The sequence below is a fragment of the Gymnoscopelus braueri genome (genome assembly GCF_963280865.1).
Source record: "Gymnoscopelus braueri genome assembly, chromosome: 17".
NCBI classification, from domain to species: Eukaryota; Metazoa; Chordata; class Actinopteri; order Myctophiformes; family Myctophidae; genus Gymnoscopelus; species Gymnoscopelus braueri.
This window is the reverse complement of record NC_137617.1, coordinates 9,398,727-9,420,235: the sequence shown is the minus strand read 5'-3', so window position 1 is coordinate 9,420,235 and position 21,509 is coordinate 9,398,727. Positions and strand designations below refer to the sequence as shown.

At 42.0% G+C, this 21,509-nt stretch overlaps 3 protein-coding genes across 5 annotated transcripts in view; all 3 read right to left on the bottom strand.

Annotated features, from left to right (window-relative positions):
* Positions 1-21,509, bottom strand: part of ankfn1a (ankyrin repeat and fibronectin type III domain containing 1a) — a 235,871-nt gene that overhangs the window by 30,398 nt on the left and 183,964 nt on the right. For all 3 annotated transcript variants that reach the window (XM_080454570.1, XM_080454571.1, XM_080454572.1), the window contains exons 15-18: positions 11,311-11,410; positions 9,198-9,330; positions 7,117-7,233; positions 3,942-4,157 (exon numbers count right to left, since the gene is read on the bottom strand). In XM_080454570.1, the coding sequence (XP_080310696.1) occupies positions 3,942-4,157; positions 7,117-7,233; positions 9,198-9,330; positions 11,311-11,410 (566 nt within the window). The remainder of the gene's footprint in view (positions 1-3,941; positions 4,158-7,116; positions 7,234-9,197; positions 9,331-11,310; positions 11,411-21,509) is intronic.
* Positions 162-749, bottom strand: LOC308104336 (chymotrypsinogen 2-like; the record flags this gene model as incomplete). Its single annotated transcript, XM_080454752.1, has 1 exon — positions 162-749. The coding sequence occupies one exon, from the start codon at positions 747-749 to the stop codon at positions 162-164; it is 588 nt and encodes a 195-aa protein (XP_080310878.1).
* On the bottom strand, positions 1,201-1,838 carry LOC308104218 (coiled-coil-helix-coiled-coil-helix domain-containing protein 2-like). Its single transcript, XM_080454577.1, has one exon. It carries the CDS (start codon positions 1,777-1,779, stop codon positions 1,282-1,284), a length of 498 nt encoding a protein of 165 aa, XP_080310703.1. The 5' UTR covers positions 1,780-1,838; the 3' UTR covers positions 1,201-1,281.

The window sequence follows — 21,509 nt, the reverse complement described above, 5'->3', positions numbered from 1 at the left end:
CATTCAACCAAGCCGTGTAATAAGTCTCCGTAACACCTTGAGGCCATTTCATTTGGGACAAACGTCCACTGAACTGATTAGAAGTACTGTAGGTGGTCACGGGTCAAGGTCACCGTGAACTCACAAAACATGTTCATTAAATTAAATTAAGTCTTCATTCACTAGGTGCACTTATATGAGTCCGGAACAGACACGGACAGCTCGGTGATGCGGCTGTACAGAGCAGGCGCGTCGAGAATGCTGCAACCGTACCAGGAGACAATACCAGCCAGTGTCCAGGCTCCATCTTTCTCACAGACCAAGGGGCTACCAGAGTCAAAATAGCAGGGAGAGGCTGCAGAGGCTCCAGAAGCTCCAGCACAGATAACCTGGTCACCGATCCAATTGCCCCAGTATTTCTTGCACTGCTCATTGGTGATGAGGGGTACAGCCGCCTGCTGGAGCAGGTCAGAGGGGGTCTCATTAGAGGGGCAGGTCGCGTTGGTCACGCCCCATCCAGAGGTCACACACATCATTCCACCAGGGAAGTTGTCACTAGTCTCAGCCACACACACGGGGGATCCGCCACAGTAGTGGAAGCCTGTGGAAGTCTGCAGCGACACTTGCCAAGGCCAGGAATGGGGTACAGCCTCCTCACCGTTCACAATACGGGAGTGTCCAGTTATTACTGGAGTGATGGCAGGCGACCCACAGCCATACGCAGTGCCGACAAAGGCTAAGCAGTAGAGAAACCACAGGTGCCGGGCCATGGTTTCAACGCCCGACTTTTTAATTTTTTATGATTGAACAATCCGAGTGCTTTATTTGAACCATATGTACTTGTTACAAGTGAATTGTGGTTTTGCAACCATGTTTTATCAGGGATACAGTAGATCAGTGGTTCTAAAACTGGGGTCCTTGAGGACTAACGGGACTGTAACTCGGAGAGTGTACAAATGGAACCAAATGGACCCTTAAGAGATCACTTTGGTTCCATTTGAACACTCTTTGGATTTTACAATATAGATCAAGCTAAACTACTCGAGCTGATCAAATACACTGAAGCCATTCCAAACTAAACAACTCAAATATATAAACATTATGTATAAGCCTATTATTACAGGTTCTGCAGCATTCTGAGAAATGTGTACTGTTGTTGTTTGATGATCAACACTATAACATCAACTGTTCCAATAAAGCAAGTTTTAGTTAACTTTGAGAATTACAATTAAATGATTCTTTGTTTGTTATGTTGCAGATTCAGTGTGCGTTCAGCATTGGCCAGGTCTTGGTCTCCGCGAATCATGACAGGCCATTTGACCACTTGCACTGTTTGAGCACCTCACTGAAGCCCTCACACAGTTTGTAGTCACTTTGTGTCTGAGCACACTCAATGAACTGCTTGAGCTCATAGGAACACGCCCCCTGCTGGTACGCGGGCTGGGGCTGGTACTGTGGCTGCTGCTGGTACTGTGGCTGGGCCTCCTGGTAGGTGACGTCGGGCCTGGCAGCCTCAGAATTTCCCCCTCCTCCTCCTCCGCCGCCTCCAGTCAATGCATGGCCGATGACGTGCCCCACGGTAGAGCCCATTGCCACTCCACCAGCTGTAGCCGCCATCTGGGCAAACATGCCTGGCGCTTTGGGAGCTGCAGCCGGGGCAGCCATGGCTGACGGAGGGGCATGGGCTGGAGCAGGGGCATAAGAGGGAGGTGCTGCCCTGGCCATGGGTGGAGGTGGTGGCCGGCTCATGGCTGCCGGAGGCGGCATCCTGGAACCGCGACTTCTGCTTCCTCTGGGCATCTTTAAGATTATTTATTAATACAACGTTATACAGAAATGATAAGTATTTACTGTCTTCTCTCAACTCGACTTCTGTCTGGTTGATGGTTTTGAAGGTTCTAGTCTTGGAGATAGTGGGAGATTCCGGGTAACGCTAGATTGCATCCGACCTCATGGTGTGCCTGCAACACTTTATATGACTAGAGGTTCTGGCCGCTACGACGTCACACCTACGTCACACCGCAGATCCAACTGATATGCCCATACATGGGGATCTCTGTATCTGTCTGTCCTTTGTCCCTTTCATATCCCTATGGAGATCCCTGATGTCATCAGTATATGCCCATATATGGGCATGCCCCCTTTTGTGCCCATATATGGAGAGCGTTTCTCTATTTGAAATTGGGCTGAAGTGGTCTCCTTTTTTCTTCTATTAACTCATTTTGGATTAAAAAAAAAAAATCTCTGCTTTCCTGAAGAATGGGTACCAGCGAGATGACTGCCCTCCAGTCGAAAATGGTCACATATGCCTCTGTTTAGGAGTAGTGAACAGCCCTGTTGGAGAGGTCGGTGGTTAAGTCTTTGTTCACAATGCAATCTGCCTGGGTCGGTCGGTCGATCGAGAGAGAGAGAGGTTCATCCATTATAATCCATCGTCTGGCCGTGTGTATAAACAAACACGATCCATGTACCAGCCCCCAAAGGGTTAAGTTTTGTGGAACTGATCTGTTTTAGTATGTATCATACTTTTGAGATATTCTAAAGGAATAAGCTTGGCTTATGGTATGAGAGCAATTACCAGAGCTAGAACAAACATTAAAAGGAGATGTACTGTATATCAGTTAAAGCAACACAAATATGGAATAGTAAAGGCACACCGGCGAATATGCGAATATACGCAAAATTCGGACTCGTTCCGAATAAATAAAAGACGCTTTTTTCGCTCCGCGAAACTGGTGTGGAAGCTTGCATTGACTTTATAAGGTTTAAAAAAAAAACGTATTATTCGCATGAAAAAAATCGCCCCGGTGTGTAAGGACCTTTAGACTTGGATAATAGTAGTACTAGATAATGACTTAAAAATGTGCAGCTCAATCTATGAATTCAAGTTTTTTTTAAAGATAATATAGTACATAAATATAAAACCTTAAAAAGATAGATACAATACTACTACTATCATATCTCTGCCGTCCGGCAGAAAACTAAAAAATGTTCATTTTTCAGGAAATGAAAAAAAGTGGAGTTAGGAGGTTTTGTTCATCATTGATAAGAACAGCTGAATGGACCTCCAAGCTCACAATGAGGTTGGAGGTCAAAAGGGGGTGGAGCCTGGAGTCAGCAAAACCAGCTAACTCCGGTGGACTTCGCTGGTTTAGCAGAAAGTTTGAGGATCCAATGGAGTTAGCTGGTTTAGTCAGAAGCGCTTTTTAATGCTTTTCATTGGTTCAATATTTGTTTTACCAACACACAGACGTAAAGGGTGTTCAATGGCCCTGATTTATGGAAAAAAATGCAAAAGCGTAAAAATGGAGTTAGCTGGTTTCTGCCGGACAGCAACGAGATTATGAAAATTCCAAAACTTTTGTCTTTGTTTTTGTCTGAATTCTATGTATAATTTAACTCATTCAGTGCCAAGTAAATAAATAAATAAAATATATTTTAAAAAAAATCTGCACGACGAACAGTGGTCCCCTTTGTGTTTACCAACCGTCCGACAAGCGATCATAATGTATATAAATGTTCTGTGGCCAGTTGGGGAGGTGGGAAAGACGTGCATTTTTGACAAAAGATGGTGTTTTCAACGTGCCTGCGGCAAGGAAAGTCCCCTCACGGGTGAAAATGTTTTCCTCTGGGGATCGGACACAGATCCTGTTTGTGTCCACACACGGTGGATCGATGGATCATTATGGATCAAAATTGTCAGTGACCAGTTGAAAAGGTTATAAAACAGGAAAATCTCTGGCAGTGGGTGAGTTTATTAATGTATATACAGTACTCTGGCAGTGAAAGAGTTAAGGTAATACAATCAAGTGTAAAGTTCGTCCAAAACCTAAAAATAGAGCCTAATTGCTTCTGCAACCAGCAGGGGTGAAACAGCGAGACTAAAGGCCATTCATATGAACTGTCACACTTCTTATATAGCCTCAATTTACAAGCCGGATGCTAGCCCCTTATGTTCTGACCTGTATGGTGATGATGACGATGTCCAGGGCGTAGGGTTCCTCGGGCGTGGACAGAGACTTCCTCTGGCTCTGCAGCTTGGTCACCTGCATCCACTTGCCCCCGAAGAAGGAGTAGGGTCCGTCCATGTCCCGGATGGTGACCAGCAGCACGTTGCCGTGGCGGTCCTTGATGGGCTCGTAGTGCACGCGGCCCAGGTTGTGCGTTCCCAGGAGGTTCTGAGAAACACGCAGGGAGGAGAGAACCGGGGGTTCCGTTAGTTCAGGGGTTCTCAAATTGGGGCTTTGTTAATGTGTCAAAATATGCTTAATCCATTAAAGGAGTAGTTCACCCCCCAAAAATCGTATTTTCTATCAATTACGCACCCCATGAAGCATTGAATTCATGGAGATTTTTTAGTTTTTGTCGCATTCCTAAACCAATAATTTGATGATGATAATAAAGACCCTAATGTATCCGGTAGGAGACACAAAGTATTGGCTTAGGATTGCAACAACAAAAAAACAATCTCCATGAATTCAATGCTTCATGGGGTGCGTAATTGTCTTCTAAATCCTAACAGTTTTCTAAAAAAGTATGTTGCTGTATCAGTGGTTCTCAAACTTTTTCATGTCAAGGTTTTCACGATTAAAAAAAAATAGCAGCTCGACACTTGGTGCCGCACTATGAGCTTGTAGATCTGCTATTTTGGAATAGCAAAAGTATAAAATAACGGTTTAAGTGGTTACATAGATGTGTTCCAGGTTTTAATGGGTTAATGGGTTATAATGGGTTAAATACTATTTAAGTCCATCGAATCTAACAAAAATGTTGAACTAATAGGCGTTATACCTTTCCAGCTTGTGACGGACATTTCCGCAGAAACATTATTTCTTTGCCACGGACATACAAAATGATATTACCGGAAAAACCTAGACCTATCCCTAAATGAACACTATAGTGGACTCCTAATGTGCCGTAGTGTTTATGCCTATACATATTAAAATGACCCATCAGCCATAAGAAAATCACTTGAGTCGACGTGTTAAAGTATAGCTCACGCTAGGCGTTTAATTCTGATGAAGTGGAAGTCCTCTGCTCCCCCATCCCATCTTCACTGGATTAGAGATGTACTCCACTTTATTAAATTAGAGAGGATTAGAACCACTTTGAGAGGCTCGGTATCACAGTTTGGAAAAACCTGGGGCCCCTTCCTTGCACTGGTAAACAACTTGCAGTTCCATGCTGTTCCAGACTGAGTATAGGCATGAATTTGAGTATATTGAGACATGATCTCTGACGCAGTTGGGTTATTCTAGTATGTCTTTTATTGGGGAGATATGCGTGGGTGTATTGTTATGTTCATCATTATATGTTTTGCTTTGTGGGGTGATCAAGCCATGTTTTGTTTCGGTGTGATGTGTATTATGTGGTATAATGTTTGTTTATTTATTATTCTCTTTCTATCTGCACATTTGTCCGTGTGTTGTCTTTGTTTGTTTGTTGTTTTGAAAACTTGATTCAGGGTATATCCTCCTTGCTGGAGTAAGATTGTACAATTTATTTATTTTTATATATTTTTACTTTTGATATTGACTCTGCATATTCTTGTCTATTTCTCTGAATCTTGAAATAAACAAAACAGTGAAAAAAAAAAAAAAGTATAGCTCACATTAAATGTACTTAACCCATTAAAACCGGGAACGCATCTGTGTAACCACTTTAACCATCATTTTATACTTTGGCTATTTTTGAAAAATCTTGAACATTTGTGCAAATCTTTGAATATATATATTTTTAAAGCGAACATTTTTAACTCAAATCTTTGCTTCTGGGGGGGTCCCTGGAACAACCTATTTTGAGATTTACATATGTACAAAGATTTGAGTTACAAATGTTCACTTTAACAAAGTATGTATTCAAAGATTTGCCCATATTTTCCTGATTTCTTTTTTTTTTGCACATCTACAAGCTCATAGCGCGGGGACTCACTATTTTTGAATAGCCCAAAGTATAAGATAATGGTTAAAGTGGATAAAATCTAAAATGACAGATGCTTTCCCGGTCTTAATGGGTTAAGTATCAAAAAAATTGTGTTAAAATGTAGAGTATCAAAAGGTTAAAGTACAAGTATCAAAAGTAAAACCTCTCTCTCTCTCTCTCTCTCTCTCTCTCTCTCTCTCTCTCTCTCTCTCTCTCTCTCTTCAAGTAGTTCAGCATTTTATTTTCTGGGCAAATTGATAAAAGCTGGGGTTTGAGTGCTGTTCATCCATCAACATCAAAGGGAGAATTCTCCATCCATTTGTGGCTCTATTTTAGTTTGGAGTGGACTTTTTGTCCATCACACACCAAAGAAAGAATTCTCCACCTCAAAACACTCCACATGTGCAGAGGAGCTCTGAGGGGTACATTGGGAGAAGAGGAGCTCTGAGGGGTACATTGGGAGAAGGATGCTGGAGATGGAGCTGCTAGGCAAGAGGAGAAGAGGAAGGGCCAAAGAGGAGGATCCCATTCAATCCGGGAACGCATCTGTGTCATTTTAGATTTTAAACATCGTTTTATCATTATTATTAATTTTGTTATTACTTTTTTATTATTGTTATTATGTTATTATATGTATTATTATTATTATTACATTATTTGAGATTTTCACCATTATTTTATCATTATTATTAATTTTCTTATGTATTATTATTATTATTCTGCTACATTTGTGCAAATCTTTGAATTTTAAAAAGTTAACATTTGTAACTCAAATCTTTGCTTCTGGGGATCCCTGGAACAAAATATTTTACAAATGTTCGCTTAAAAAATATATATATATTCAAAGATTTGCACACATTTTGAAAGAAGAAATGGGTTATGGATGCGGTGAGAGAGGACATGATGCAGGTGACTGGAGTGACCGAGGAAGACGCAGAGAACAGAACCAGATGGAAACAGATCTGCTGTGGCCGACCCCTGATGGGAATTACCCAAAATAGGAAGAAGTAGTAAAGTCTTATTTTTCATTCAAACACTCAATAGCATCCCGGGGCAACTGTTCCTCAGGTTGTCTGCATGATCCAATATCATGATGATGAGAGACTGAGTCAAAAATGTTGATGTCCTCAAAAGTATAGCAATACGTGTGCGTGCGTGCGTGCGTGCGTGCGTGTGCGTGTGTGTGTGTGTGTGTGTGTGTGTGTGTGTGCTGACCTGTAGTTGTCCAGCAGCGGTCAGCATCTTGTGTCTGGCCTGCAGTGTAGAAGAGGAGGACATGGAGACGGACATGCTCTGTCTCAGCCACCGAACGTCATCCCACATGCACGACAACTACACGCACGCACGCACACACACACACACACACACACACACACACACACACACACACACACACACACACACACACACACACACACACACACACACACAGAGACAGAGACAGAAAGGAAGAAGAGGTTAATGAGTATCGAGTTATTTTAAAGTTTCAAAGGCAGACAGAGAGAGAGAGACTGACAGATAGAGACAGAGGAAATGAATAAAAGGTCAAACAATAACACTACAGCTGAACAAAATGATGGCTCGTTGCTTTACGCGGGCATGAACAGGAAGTGAGGTCACATTTAAATACATTAAACCCCTGGCGTCCCTGATTTAAGCACGTCTTCACGGGTGGAAAGGTCCAGCGTGACGCACTGATCGACTATTTTCACTATTTGTCGTACGATTAAGTTGTCATAGAAGAAATCAAACTGGCACATCCGCTGGAAGGCAGGTGCAGGACCAACCAACAGTGGATTAATATAAAAAAGAATAGAAGTCTGCACACTGTAACTTTGCAAAAAGCTCCCAGTCAAGGCTGTATTTGTAGATAACGTTTCGACACAAAGTCTTTTTTTCCTTTTCCCTCGTTTTTTTGTTAGGAATCGAACCCTACGTACGTACATACGTACGTACATACAATAAATTGTTAGTAGAAATAAACCCCCATTGTCTTTCTATATCGCCACTGTAGGGTGGAAACCTTGTAAGCCCAAAACCATTCTTTTTCAAGAAATAGGGGGGAAAATGAGCTGTGTTGCAATAGATCCAATGTAGTTGGAGCTCAATATTTATAAAACCAACAGACAGACTTAACCACTTTCACTTAAAATGTTTTTTAAAAAATGGCTAAAAATAGCAGAGCCACAGAACTTATTGGCTATTTTTGCTACTTTTGTGTGACACTGTAGTATGACAAAGTAGGGCATTAGTTGAAGTTGAAACATAAAAGATACAATGTTTCTGCCCGACAGCAACAAAATATAAATTGTAGTTCACTAATGGAAGCACCCAGACCCTACAATAACAGCGTGCTCATTTCAGCATGTTGCAACATGATGACTTCTAGGCCTAGGGTGTCTGATGTACCAGCACTAACCTCCTTCATCACTGTGTTTCAAGACAACTTTAACCCATTCAATCCGGGAACGCGTCTCGGTCATTTTTAGATTTCTTTGGCTATTCAAAAATAGCATATCTACAAGCTCATAGCACGGCTATGAGCTTGAGTTATTTTTTATTTATTTTGCAAATCTTTATATATATATTTTTAAGCGAACATTTGTTACTCAAATCTTTGCTTCTGGGGGGTCCCTGGAACTAAATATTTTGAGATGGGGGTCCGCGGCCAAATACATATCTAAAAATGTTTTCTAAATCCTAACAGTATATGTTGCTATATCAGTGGTGCTCCAACTTTTCCATGTCAAGGACCCCCCAAATGTTTTTGGCCACGGACCCCCATCTCAAAATATGTTGTTCCAGCGACCCCCAGCACAGATCGGAGTTTTTTTGTTGTTGCTTTAAAACATATTCAAAGATTTGCACACATTTTCCATGATTTTTCAAAAAATAGCAGATCTACAAGCTCATAGTGCGATACTCGGTGCTGCTCTATGAGCTTGTATATCTGCTATTTTTTAAATCTTTGAATTTAAGAAATCTTAAAATGACACAGATGCGTTCCAGGTCTTAATGGATTAAAAACAATTAAAATAAAACTATCTCCGCAGAACTAAGAAAAGCATTGCTTCGCACCGCGTTTCGAGCTTGCAGACCCGCTACTTTTGAGTGACGCTGTAGTAGTATATGATCAACTAGGGCGTTCATTTACGAAAAAAACACGAAAAAGTTTAAATATGGAGATAAGAGGTTTCTGCCCGACAACAACGATATCAAATACGTAGGTCCTTGAAATGGTAAAAAGGTTTTGGAGTCACTGGCCTGGTGTGTTAGGAAGCAGTGGAGCTCTTTACCTTGGTGAACCACAGGAAGTCCTGCATCAGAGAGCTGCTGTACGAGTCATCCACCTCCACGATGGGGATCTGGTCCTCAGCCGTCAGCAGGAGACTGTCTTTATGATAGAACACCGCGGCCAGGTAGATACCCCTGGACCAGGAGAGAAGACACGTCAACATTTATCCTTATGATAGAACACTGCAGCCAGGTACTGTAGGTTCCCAAACTGGGGGTCCCCAAATTATTTTGGAGGGGTCCGCAGATGATTAGCTTAAAGGGATGGTTCACCCAAAAAATATTTTTTTTTCTATCGATTAGTCACCCCATGGAGACTTGAATTCATGGATTTTTTCTTTTTGTCGCATTCTTAAGCCAATAATTTGATGATCAGTGTACCGGTAGGCAGCGGTTCCGGTAGGAGACACAAAGGAGACTCTTTGTGTCTCCTACAGGAACCGCTGCCGGTCATCAAATTATTGTTCAAGTCTCCATGGGGTGACTAATCGATATTTGGGGGGTGAACTATCCCTTTAATGTTCAACATTGTTTTCTCACTCAACAGTAAACAAACGAACATACAGTATAAGTGTATACAGGGTATCTGCACATTTCAAAAGTTACAATTTAATTTAACTTTTAAGACCTCGTCCTCTTTAATACCAAATTGGGCAAATTGTCAAATATTACATAGAAAAGTAAGTAAGTAGTGCCTACAACTCCAAGTGCTTGTCAGAGTTGGGGGGGGGGGGGTCCCCAGTTCATATATGATTATTTTGGGGGGAACGCGGCCTGAACATTTTGGGAACCCGTGCGGTAGATACCCCTGTACCAGGACAGAAGAATGGAGCCTGGGCTAACAGCCGATAGAAAGACATCAATAGAACCACAGCAGAAAGACAGAGGAGGATGTATAGAGTCAGACCCATGGCAGATTCTTTGTGTTTTTGAAGTAATGGCGATACAGCTGGATACAAGACACATGGATTATACTCTGAGAGCTGTGTTGGGGTTTGTAAATCGATATTTTATATACATTTGCTGTTGTTAATCTTGACTCTTATTGTTTTTTCTTTATTTATTTTTACAATTATTATTAATCTACTTTCTTCTCTCGTTTTGGGGTTCTTCTATAAAGGAATGTGACAATAACAAATATTCTCCATGTTTTCAAGGTGAGTAGCTGATAGAAGAAAAGCCATTTTGGCGGCGAGGTACTCAAGGTTTTTTTTTTTTTTTTTACAATGTTCATTGTTCACCAATGAAAGATAACTGATTGAAATGTCTTCTCCCTCGCTGTAATCATTAAAACACAGAAGATTATTAAAGAACAAATATCTCTCTCTCTAAAAAAAACAGAAAAGCATAGAAACCAATAAAAACAAAGCCAGCCAATCAGATGGCTTTTCTCTCCTCACGGACAGACTAGCCTCGTTCCACTCCCAGCCTTTTCTCATCTCCGAGGAGAAAAGCCTGGTGACGACCCATAATGCAGAGCGCGTCTATAGGGGCGTGTCTATCTGTTGTATGCACTTCCCCCAATTACATACAGCTGTGTAAAGCTGCGGTTTTCAACCCTTTTCATATCAAGGTCCATTATTTATTCGGCATGTGAGCCACGGATCCACCATTTGATGCGATTTAGACTCTAAAATATTTTGTTATCGTTGGATAAGATTTTGTCCACAATTCCATGCTGTATTGATGTTGGTACCATTAGGAGGGATAGCAGGTAAACGTTGATCAAAAATAACAATTCTTAAATTAAGTAATGCAGATGTTTAACAATCATTTAACTCTTTTAAACGCGTAAAATGAAACCAAATGGACCCGGTTTCATTATACCCTCTCAATAGTTAAAAATCTATAAGGGTTCATTTGGTCTCCAACTCTCCATCATTTAGCTGGGGACCACCCTCAAGGACTCAAGGACCACTGGTGGTCCCCGGACCACTGGTTGAGAACCACTGGGTGTAAAGCATCAACGTAACTTCTTTGGGTGGTACTTCCGTTTAGGCGCTCACAGTAGACAGACAGACAGACAGACAGACAGACAGACAGACAGACAGACAGACAGACAGACAGACAGACAGACAGACAGACAGAAGGAATGTAATGTAACCATGTACCAACCTTTTGAGTGTTTTCACAAACTTGTTGGAGGAGTTGAAGAGGTGTTTGAGACTTCTGGACACAGACTGCTTCCTGCTGGGGTTCTGCAGCTTGGACGAGTCTGTGGAGGACACACGTGTTTAAAGACACATTAAACATCAGAATCCGAATACATTTTATTGTCACATCACAGGTTTACAATGGACCCTTCGCTAAGCCCCACCCACTCCACTCTGTGACTGGTGGTGCGAAGTTAGTCACACCCAGGCCTGGCAGCGCCTGGCAAGCTTTGCTTCTCACCCATTGACTTGCATGTTAAATGATGGCTTTTCCCCTTAAAAATAATCGATAATTTCAGGAGCAAGAGCTTCAAAATCTCTTCTAAATCTAGTCAACAAGGCCTGCAGTAGGCTATGCACTGGACAAATGTGCATGACATTATTTCAATAAACTAAAAACATGGGAAATGTTAGAGGGAGTAATAGCCATGGATACACGACGGTCGACTGTCACGACCGTCATGGATGAACTTCAACCTGGTGTTTGCACTTTCTCCATTTATGGCCCGTACATATCTACATAAACGTTCATATTTCAAATATAAAGTGCTTATCCTATGGCCACGGATGTTACATTTATGTACGGGCTCTCAGAAGTGCCCGTATCATCCGTATTGTTCAATAAAAAGCATTTTAATCTGATCGGTGGCCATTTTCTCCATGCGCTTTCAACTGAGTGACCCTATCGGTTTGTAGGTGTATTGCACTCTGATACATTATGAGAAAATGATGGCCACTGATCGGATTAAAATGCTTTTTATTGAACAATACAGAATATACAGGTACTTTTGAGAGTCCCGTGCATAATTTTAACATCTGTGGCCAATGGGGTAAGCACTTTATATTTGAAATCTGAACGTTTATATAGATCAGGGCTTCTCAACCTTTTCAGGCCACGACCCCCAAAATAATTATATTATTTCCCGCGACCCGCGGCCCCCGTGTGCGAACCGCAATTTTTTTTTGCGGTTCTGGGCGGATTGGGTATGTTTTTTCCCGGTTTTTGGTTACTTTATTTCGGTTTTAGGGTTAGGGTTAGGTTATTTAATTATAATAGGTTACTTGATAATTATTAGGGTTAGGGTTAGGGTTCCTAATGTTAATAATGAAATATTTTTATCTTGAATTTAGTAAATTAACTGATAAAACATGAATTAATAATAACATAAAAATATATTTTGTTAAAAAATATATATATATATGCCTCTTTTTTTTTTCTTTTCACATTCACCAAAAAATCTGGCAACCCCCCCAAATTATTTGGCGACCCCCCTGGGGGTCGCGACCCCCAGGTTGAGAACCACTGATATAGATGTACCGACCGTAAATGGAGAAAGTGCAAACACCAGGTTAAAGTTGATCCATGACTGTAACAGGAGTTTTCATGTACCGCAGGGTAAGACTGCAGTAGCAGTTAATAAATAGACGAACAAATGAATTAATATACTTTACTTTAACTTGTGGAATCCGAAACAGGCAGCGCTGTGATTCTGAATTTTGTTACGATTACGGTGATTAGTAGCCTATCATTGACACCACCTGGGCGAGTGAGTCGTGTCGTGTAACTTTCCTGACGTTAAGCTGTGTATGTGTTCAACAACACAGCCATGAAGCCTTGCAGTCTCCAACGGGTTTGGGTAAGTGGTTCATAGTCACCGTTGCGTTATCGTAGTATTCCTATTCTTGCTATTATGTTGCAAATGATTGTGTGTGTGCGGGCGAAATAACATTGACAGCTATGGCAGGTGACGAAAGCTGAGAGAGGGAGATAGAGCAAGGATAAAAACAGGAAAGAAACAGGTCAAAATAAATAAGTAACACTTTCAATCCGGGAACGCATCTGTGTCATTTTAGATTTTAGCTATAAACATTATTTTATACTTTGGCTATTTTTGAAAGATCTTGAACATTTGTTCTAATCTTTGAATATATATCTTTTAAAGCGAACATTTGTAACTCAATTATTTGCCTCTGGGGGTCCCTGGAACTAAACATTTTGAGATGGGGGTCCGTGGCCAAATAAATATCTAGAAATGTTTTGAAATCCTAACAGTATGTTGCTATATCAGTGGTGCTCCAACTTTTCCATGTCAAGGACCACCCAAAATGATATGTATTTGGCCGTGGACCCCATCTCAAAATATGCACTCGGTGCCACGCTATGAGCTTGTATATCTGCTATTTTTGAAGAGCCAAAGAAATCTAAAATTAAACGTTCACGGATTGAATGGATTAAAAAACAGATAGCAGCAGGTGCAGTACATGAGGTACAGAACTACAACTATAATAGTAGCCCTATAGACTTTTGTGGATGTATGTAACGTGTTGAATTGAACATGTTGGACACATTAGTACATATAAATGTTTGACGCACTGAATCTGTTGGCATTTAAAAGCATTTTCAGTTACATTTTCTTCAGCATTCAAGCGTGTTTGACAACTGAACTTGTGTCAGAAAGTGTCTGTGGGCGAGCGGGTCTGTTACTGCAGAACTATGTTCTATCAGACGTTCAGAGAAAAGGCCTGGAGATACGCGCTACAACAGAACACAGGGAAAGATTTTTTCTCTCTCAAAGGAGCTGCTTCTAAAGAGCTCCCCCTCAAGGCAGGAGGGAGAGCTGCAATCGTTTGAAGTCACACACGGTGTTCACAGTACAATTCTTCCTTTCTAACCCTTAACCCATTCAATGCGGGAACGCATCTACAAAGGACTTATAAATCCTAACTGCTATATATCAGTGGTGCTCAAACGTTTTCATGTCAAGGACCCCCAAAATTATATGTATTTGGCTGCGGACCCCCATCTCAAAATATTTTGTTCCAGGGACCCCCAGAAGCAAAGATTTGAGTTAAAAATGTATTTGTATTCAAAGATTTGCACACATTTGTACGAAAAAAAAAGCAGATTTACAAGATCATAGCGCGGCACTCAGTGCCGCGCTATGATCTTGTAGATCAGCTTTTTTAATAGCCAAAGACATCTAAAATGACAAAGATGTGTTCCCGGATTTAATGGGTTAAGAAGAGCTACTGACCATTGTTCACGTACATCTTAACCATTTAGTGTGTGTGTGCGTGCGTGCGAGCGTGTGTGTGCGTGTGTGCTTCTCTCCCTCCAGCACCTACACCAAGCGGTACGTAGCCAAGGCTAAGCGTATCACCAGAGACTCTCACCACCCCCAGGTACAATCTCATCACGGTGCTACCGTCAGACTGGCAACTCCGCAATAACAAAATGCCCAACAAACTACTGACTAAAGGAACAGTTTCCACAGCTAGGCCATCAAGGTGCTGAGCCTGAGTATATACAGTAGATTGGAGTCTCAGAGATAAAAGAATGGGTGTCAAATGTGGGTGGGTGGGGGGGGGGGGGCAGCCAAAGACCCTAATTTATCAATGGAACGTAGAAACCTGCCCAGATCGGACAGCCGGAATCATTCCACAATGGGGCTCGCTTGTGATTTATCAACCGGTCGTATCCTGCCAGTCCCAGCGTGTAAGAACGGTCGGGTGTTGATAAATCTGGCGGCTGCACCGATTGCAATTTAAATAGCACGGCATTAAATATTCTCGTCTCGCCCTATGCACAGCAGCCATATTGGAAATAAATTGCGCTGCTCCCTTACTTCCTTCGCAAGTGTTGCCAATCATACTAATTAAGGCTGTGTTCCATTTAGCACAGTGGTTCTAAAACATTTCAATTTAAAGGACCCCCATAACTCTGAGAGTGTACAAACCAAATGGACCCGTAAGGGTCCATTTGGAACCCCCTCAAGGAACCATGAGCGTCCCTGGACCTTTTGAGACCCACTGGTGTAGCAGAGTGTTTACAGTGAGCCAACATGAACAATATCAGCACCCTGTTTGGAACACAACCTTAACTAGACGCGTCGCAATTCAGGGCAATTGCAAAGTGTGGTTGCGCCGACGCCGGTCGGGACTCGAGGAATACGCTGGGAGGAATACCGTCGGAGGCTGCGCCAATTACATTGTCACGTCACTCCTGAGATCACTTGCGTTTCATTTTGAGAGGATTGATCCCCAACATAAGGTTTTTGCATCAAACGGTTACATTTTGAGCATTTGTGTGCGCCCCCTATGGATCAAAGTGGAAATTATTTTGGGGATTTGTTGAGTAAACCACACTTGACATGTGATTCAAATTTGGGATTGACTGGACGTTTTGTTCGTGATTTGTGGGCTTTTTTGTAAAACGGGCCCCTCCCGCTAACTTTGGAAAACATTTACGGACGAACGGTATGGACTATCAAAATTCTGTTTCGGTCCAGATTATCGCATGGGTCCAGAGATCATGTGTACCGATTTTTGTCAAATTTGGAGAAAATATGTGGGAGGAGGAGCTAAAAGTGTGTTTTGAAGAAAATTCAAAATGGCGGAAAATCTATCCAGACACAAATGGGCGTGGCCTATATGGGAAGATGCGTCGTGACCCAAGGGATCCAGGGAAAAAGACATTTTGATTTTATGAAGAGAGTTTCAAGAGTTATAGGCCAAAACGTGAAGGGAGCTGTTATAGCGCCACCATGAGGCCGACTGGTGTATAATTTTGTTTAATAATTTCGCACTAAATCTTGAACCTCCCCTGCAAGTCTTGTAACTCTAGCCCTTACGGTTTCTGAGAAAAAAATACTTGAATGGGCATTTTTTAATTTTCCCATTAAAGTGGATGGGGAACTGTAATGCACTAATAAATCAATATCAATTAAACTATGTAACCAATCTCTTAGCAAAGTACAAGCGCACGATTCCCGGTGAAGCCGGTCATTTTGACATATGGCACGAAATTGGGCAAAAAAAACTGTGGGAGGAGTAGCAGCCCGAAATATAGTTTATCTAGAAACATCAACATATGGTTTTTGAATAAAAAGGTTACATTTTGAGCATTTGTGGCGCCCCCTATGGATCAAAGTGGAAATGCTTTTGTGAATTTGTTGAGTAAACCACCCTTGACATGTGATTCAAATTTGGGATTGACTGGACGTTTTGTTCGTGATTTGTGGGCTTTTTTGTAAAACGGGCCCCTCCCTCTAACTTTGGAAGCCATTTACGGACGAACGGTATGGACTATCAAAATTCTGTTTCACTCCAGATTATCAAATGGGTCCAGAGATCATGTGTACCGATTTTTGTGAAATTTGGAGAAAATATGTGGGAGGAGGAGCTAAAAGTGTGTTTTGAAGAAAATTCAAAATGGCGGAAAATCTATCCTGACGCAAATGGGCGTGGCCTATATGGGGAGTTGCGTCATGACCCAAGGAATCTAGGGGAAAAAAAAATATTCTACGACCTACGGTTCAAGAGTTAAAGGCCAAAACGTAAAGGGGGCTGTTATAGCGCCACCATGAGGCCAAATAGCGTGTATATTTTTAAAATAATTCCGGACTTAATCATGAACCTCCCCACCAAATCTGGTAACTCTAGCTCTTACGGTTTCTGAGAAAAAAATACTTGAATTTGAGTTTTTTCACTTTTCCATTAAAGTGGATGGGGAAATTTAATGCACTAATAAATCAATATAAATTAAACTATGTAACCAATCTCTTAGCAAAATACAAGTGCACGATTCCCGGTGAAGCCGGTCATTTTGACATATGGCACTAAATTGGGAAAAATAAACTGTGGGAGGAATAGCAGGCCAAAATAAAGTTTATCTACAAATAAAGTTTATCTATAACAATAGTCTGGTTGCCCATTCGGGCAACCACACTAATTAGTATCATTGGTAACACATGTGAAGGAAGTAAGAAGCAGCCCGATTTCTTTCCAATATGGCTGCTGTGCATAGAGCCTTATTTTATGACACAAAGAACCGAAATACGGCAAGCGGCATCAATTTAGCAAATGTTTTGTGTGTGTGTGTGTGTGCGCGTGTGTGTGGCTAACTCTCCCATCTCAATGTTTCTTATCTCCGTTCCATCAGCAGTCTATCCCTCTTCCCTTCCTTTTTTCCATCCCTCCTTCTCTATCAGTGCCTTAGGGGCCCATTGGGCTCTCAGGGGACCATCGGGGCCTCAGGGACCACCTCACAGCGATGCCAATCAGAACACGACAGCAGTCAGTTGTCCAGATGACTGCTGTGTAGTAAACACACAGCAGACACACAGACGCCCCTAATGTGGCATCACATTTTACTGTACATAAAACTGTATACACATACAGTGCGCGCGCATATACACACACACGCACGCACGAACGCACGCACGCACACACACACACACACACACGTTTAATTGACCGTGTGTGCATGCCTAAATGCATGGAGTTGCTGAAGGAGCAGTGGCTCTCTACTGCACTCCCAGTCTCTCCTGCATGGGTGACTGAACTTCTCACCTAGCCTGGTTCGAAAACCATAGACCCCGCCCACTCTCTGAGTGGATTGCCTCTTGGTCTGGTGTTCAAAAGTGAGCCTAGGATATCTTCGATACCCTCCACTACCGTCCAATGAGAGTCGGAGGTGGGGGTGGGTCTAACGATCAGCCAATCAGCGAATATCTGCTAAAACAAGTTGTGCGATGACGTCAGATGTAGGCGGATCCGTGGATATCTTGTGATTGGTTCAGGGAAATTCAAATCCCCTCCCCCTTGCAATCGCCGACACTGCAGCCAATGTCAGACTGAAGCTCCACGCAGCTTCAGGCTGATAATCAGGCTAATTCTCACCCTGTCCCTAAGGGAGAAGCCAGCTTGTTCTTTTGGGTTATCATGACCCACACTTCATGACCATAGCTGAGAGTATAGGAACAAAGATATGATTGGAATATCAAGAGCAATAAGCAAAGCAATCAAATATTATTACACTTTCATAATAATAAAGTGCAGTTTTAACCTCGCTCAGTCAACACATCGCCTACACACCGCCCGGTGTGAGATTCAATCTCAGAGGGCTTTCATTCCTTAAATAAACTGTTGTTAAGCTATTGCTTCTTGCCTCTAGAGTGACTCATAATGATCATAATAATTAGTCTGAAAGATAAACAATGTTTTAGCCTGCCTGGTGTTGTGTGTGGTATTGATATTAGCCTCGGGCATTGTTTTATTTTCGAATAAGTGCAGTGATACTTTCAATAGTTTTTTTCCCCCCACATTATTCAGTGTTAACAAGGTTTCAGTTCGACTCTTTTGTCGTCTTCAAATCCATAACGTTGCCACTTGCCACACAGGCATAGGTTTCCTTTTATTTGACTCAATGCACAGTAATTGTGCTGCTGTCATGTCTCCTCTGGTTTCAACCACTGGTCACAGCTTTCCATAGGTCACCATTTGTTCGACAATCCGTTGATGGCTATGTCCCGCCCGCTTTGTTGACAGAAACAAGCTTGCTCATTTTATCATTTCATGCACCTCGGACTATTGGCACTACATTTGAAAACAGCAGCGGCTGTTACTGGGGGTCCCTGACATTCAGAAGGTTAAAGGTATAGTTCACCCCATGGAGACTTGAATTCATGGATATTTTTTTGTTTTTGTCGCATTCCTAAGCCAATAATTTGACAACCAGCGGACCGGTAGGCAGCGGTTCCGGTAGGAGACACAAAGGAGACTCTTTGTGTCTCCTACCGGAACCGCTGCCGGTCATCAAATGATTGGCTTAGGAATGAGACAAAAAAATAAAATATCCAAGAATTCAAGTCTCCATGGGGTGACTAATAGATAGGAAAAAAGTCATTTTGGGGGTGAACTATCCCTTTAAGAATCACTGAACCGAACAATACTGAAACCCCAAAGAGGAATTAATTGGCTAAATAATTAATGACTACATTGAGGAGGAAAAGGGGATGGGAAAAAAAACAGTTGTCTAGTTGATTGAACAGGAACTAGATAATGTCTCTCCCTATGTCGGCCTATTTCAAGGGAAATGAAGATATCACTAGCAAAAAGGTTTTCACCACAATATGATACAATTTGAGGATATGGTGTGGGTGTGCTTACAGAACTGTTGTTCCAATAATGACGATAAAGCACACCCTCGCGTGGAATATTGCTTAAATGTGTTTGTGTGTGTGTGTGGGACTTTTGGCCGAGTGATAGATGTTTGTTACAGTTGTAATTATGTGTGTGTGTCAGGACAGGATATAAAACGTAATGACTGCTGCTTCAACAAGCTGCCATTACATTACAGTGCCAGATAGCTGCTTATGTTCCGGATCAACACAGAGCTACGTTTGTAGACAAAACCACTTCAACCCTGTATAATTTCACTGTATGACAAATACTGTAGCAGAAATAGCTGATAAGCCACAGCGCATTCCATCGGGACGTGCTATTTGTTTTTGAAATGAACATTTTGGAACCAAATGGCCCTTTTTCGTTGGTATGCATCAGGCCACTGAGGCTTAAACTTTTCGGTTTGAGTCCCAAAAGATACATTTGATGTCTACCTGTAACCCAAACTTATTTTAAAACGTTTTTAAATGTATTTATTTATGTTGTTATTTTTGTTTGTGTTGTTTTTTTGTTTTGGACATTTCTGAAGTTCTTTTGAAAAATGCTTGAATTTGTTTTGTAAAGTTCCGATTTTGATTTTATTTTTGAAAATATTTTGAAATAATAATTGAACACATTTTGAAGGAAATTCATTCACGACCCATAAAAATGGAACTGTGACCCAGAAAACAGGCCCGACCCGACCCGTTGCTTGGGAAACACTGTGTTACACCAATGGTTTTTAATGTCAAGGACCCCCAAATGAATAATGTATTTGGAAACTTTTACAAAATATTTATCACTTATTTCAAGATTTTTTTTAAAATAGCAGATCTACAGGCACACAGGTAGCTTGTAGGTCAGCTATTTACAAATAGCTGACGCATAATAGGTGTAAAGTGGTTAAACTGATTTCAAAGCTATAATAACACATTTTGCTGGGGGGACCCCCTGGAACGCCCTAGCCAAGGACCCGTGGGGGGTCCCCGGACCTCACCTTGAGAACCAGCGTATTACACAACGTCCCGCACAGAAAACACATTACACAATGTGTCCCGTGGCGAGGTCGAAAAACGTCTCGCAGACCGTAGACGTCTGGAAAAACCCCGGCGGACGAGTTATTTTTCAACAGGGGACATTTTTCTCTGTCGGGGGTTGGTGGAGTAAGTAGCTGCTTCTTTCACACTGGGGTTTCTCATACAGTCCCAGTCTGTTAGGGAGGCTGAGAGGCTAACTGGACCTGACAGCAGGATAATATGACAAGAGACCCACAAATAAACACGCAAATGAGAAGTTTTTCTGGGGGAGTTCTGCGTGCGCGCGTGTGTGTGTGTGTGCAGTGTGTGTGTGTGTGTGTGTGTGTGTGTGTGTGTGTGTGTGTGTGTGTGTGTGTGTGTGTGTGTGTGTGTGTGTGAGTGAAATGAGGTTTGATTAATGAGGCGAGGATCTGTTCCATCTGAGCCACCAACAGAGAGAGAGAGAGCGGGAGAGCGAGAGAGAGAGAGAGAGAGGGAGAGAAGGGGGGAGTGAGGGCGGGAGAGAGAAGGAGAGAGGGAGGGAGAGAGAGAGAGAGAGAGAGAGAGAGAGAGAGAGAGAGAGAGAGAGAGAGAGAGAGAGAGAGAGGGAGGGAGAGGCAGGGGGAGAGAGAGAGAGAGAGAGTGAGAGAGAGAGAGAAGGTGAATGAGTGAAATAGATTTTACAGTGTAGACTGGGGAGATAAAAATCAGATGTTCTAGAAATTGTAAAGGTTGAGAATCACTTGTTTAGGGTTAAGTGCTCTTGCGCCGAGATACAAAGAGTGTCTTATTTAATGGTGACGAGATGCAGCTTGTGAACCCTCTGACCAGCACAGCGTGCAGCGTATTCTTTCTGTGCGCTAAAATGAATCACTACAGTTTGACACATGATGCATTTAGTAGGCCCGAAAAAAGTGTGAATGAGTCATCATGGGCAACCCTTTCAGTCTATGATGACCACACACATGCACACATGCACGCACACAATATCAAACACGTGTTTACAGTAACACTGCACATTTTCACAATTCACTCATAAAATGACCCTGGGACTCATTCAAATAACCACCCATGGGTCCCTGGTCTGGACTAGGGGTGGGACGATATATCGATATCGCGATATATCGCAATACTTTCTCCCGCGATAAATAATCGATATACTGCCGGAAAAAAAACGATCTAATTTTTTTTAAATATTTTT

Bases quoted from the DNA above. Each gene is read 5' to 3' on its own strand.
- LOC308104218 (XM_080454577.1), bottom strand. From the start codon at position 1,779: ATGCCCAGAGGAAGCAGAAGTCGCGGTTCCAGGATGCCGCCTCCGGCA.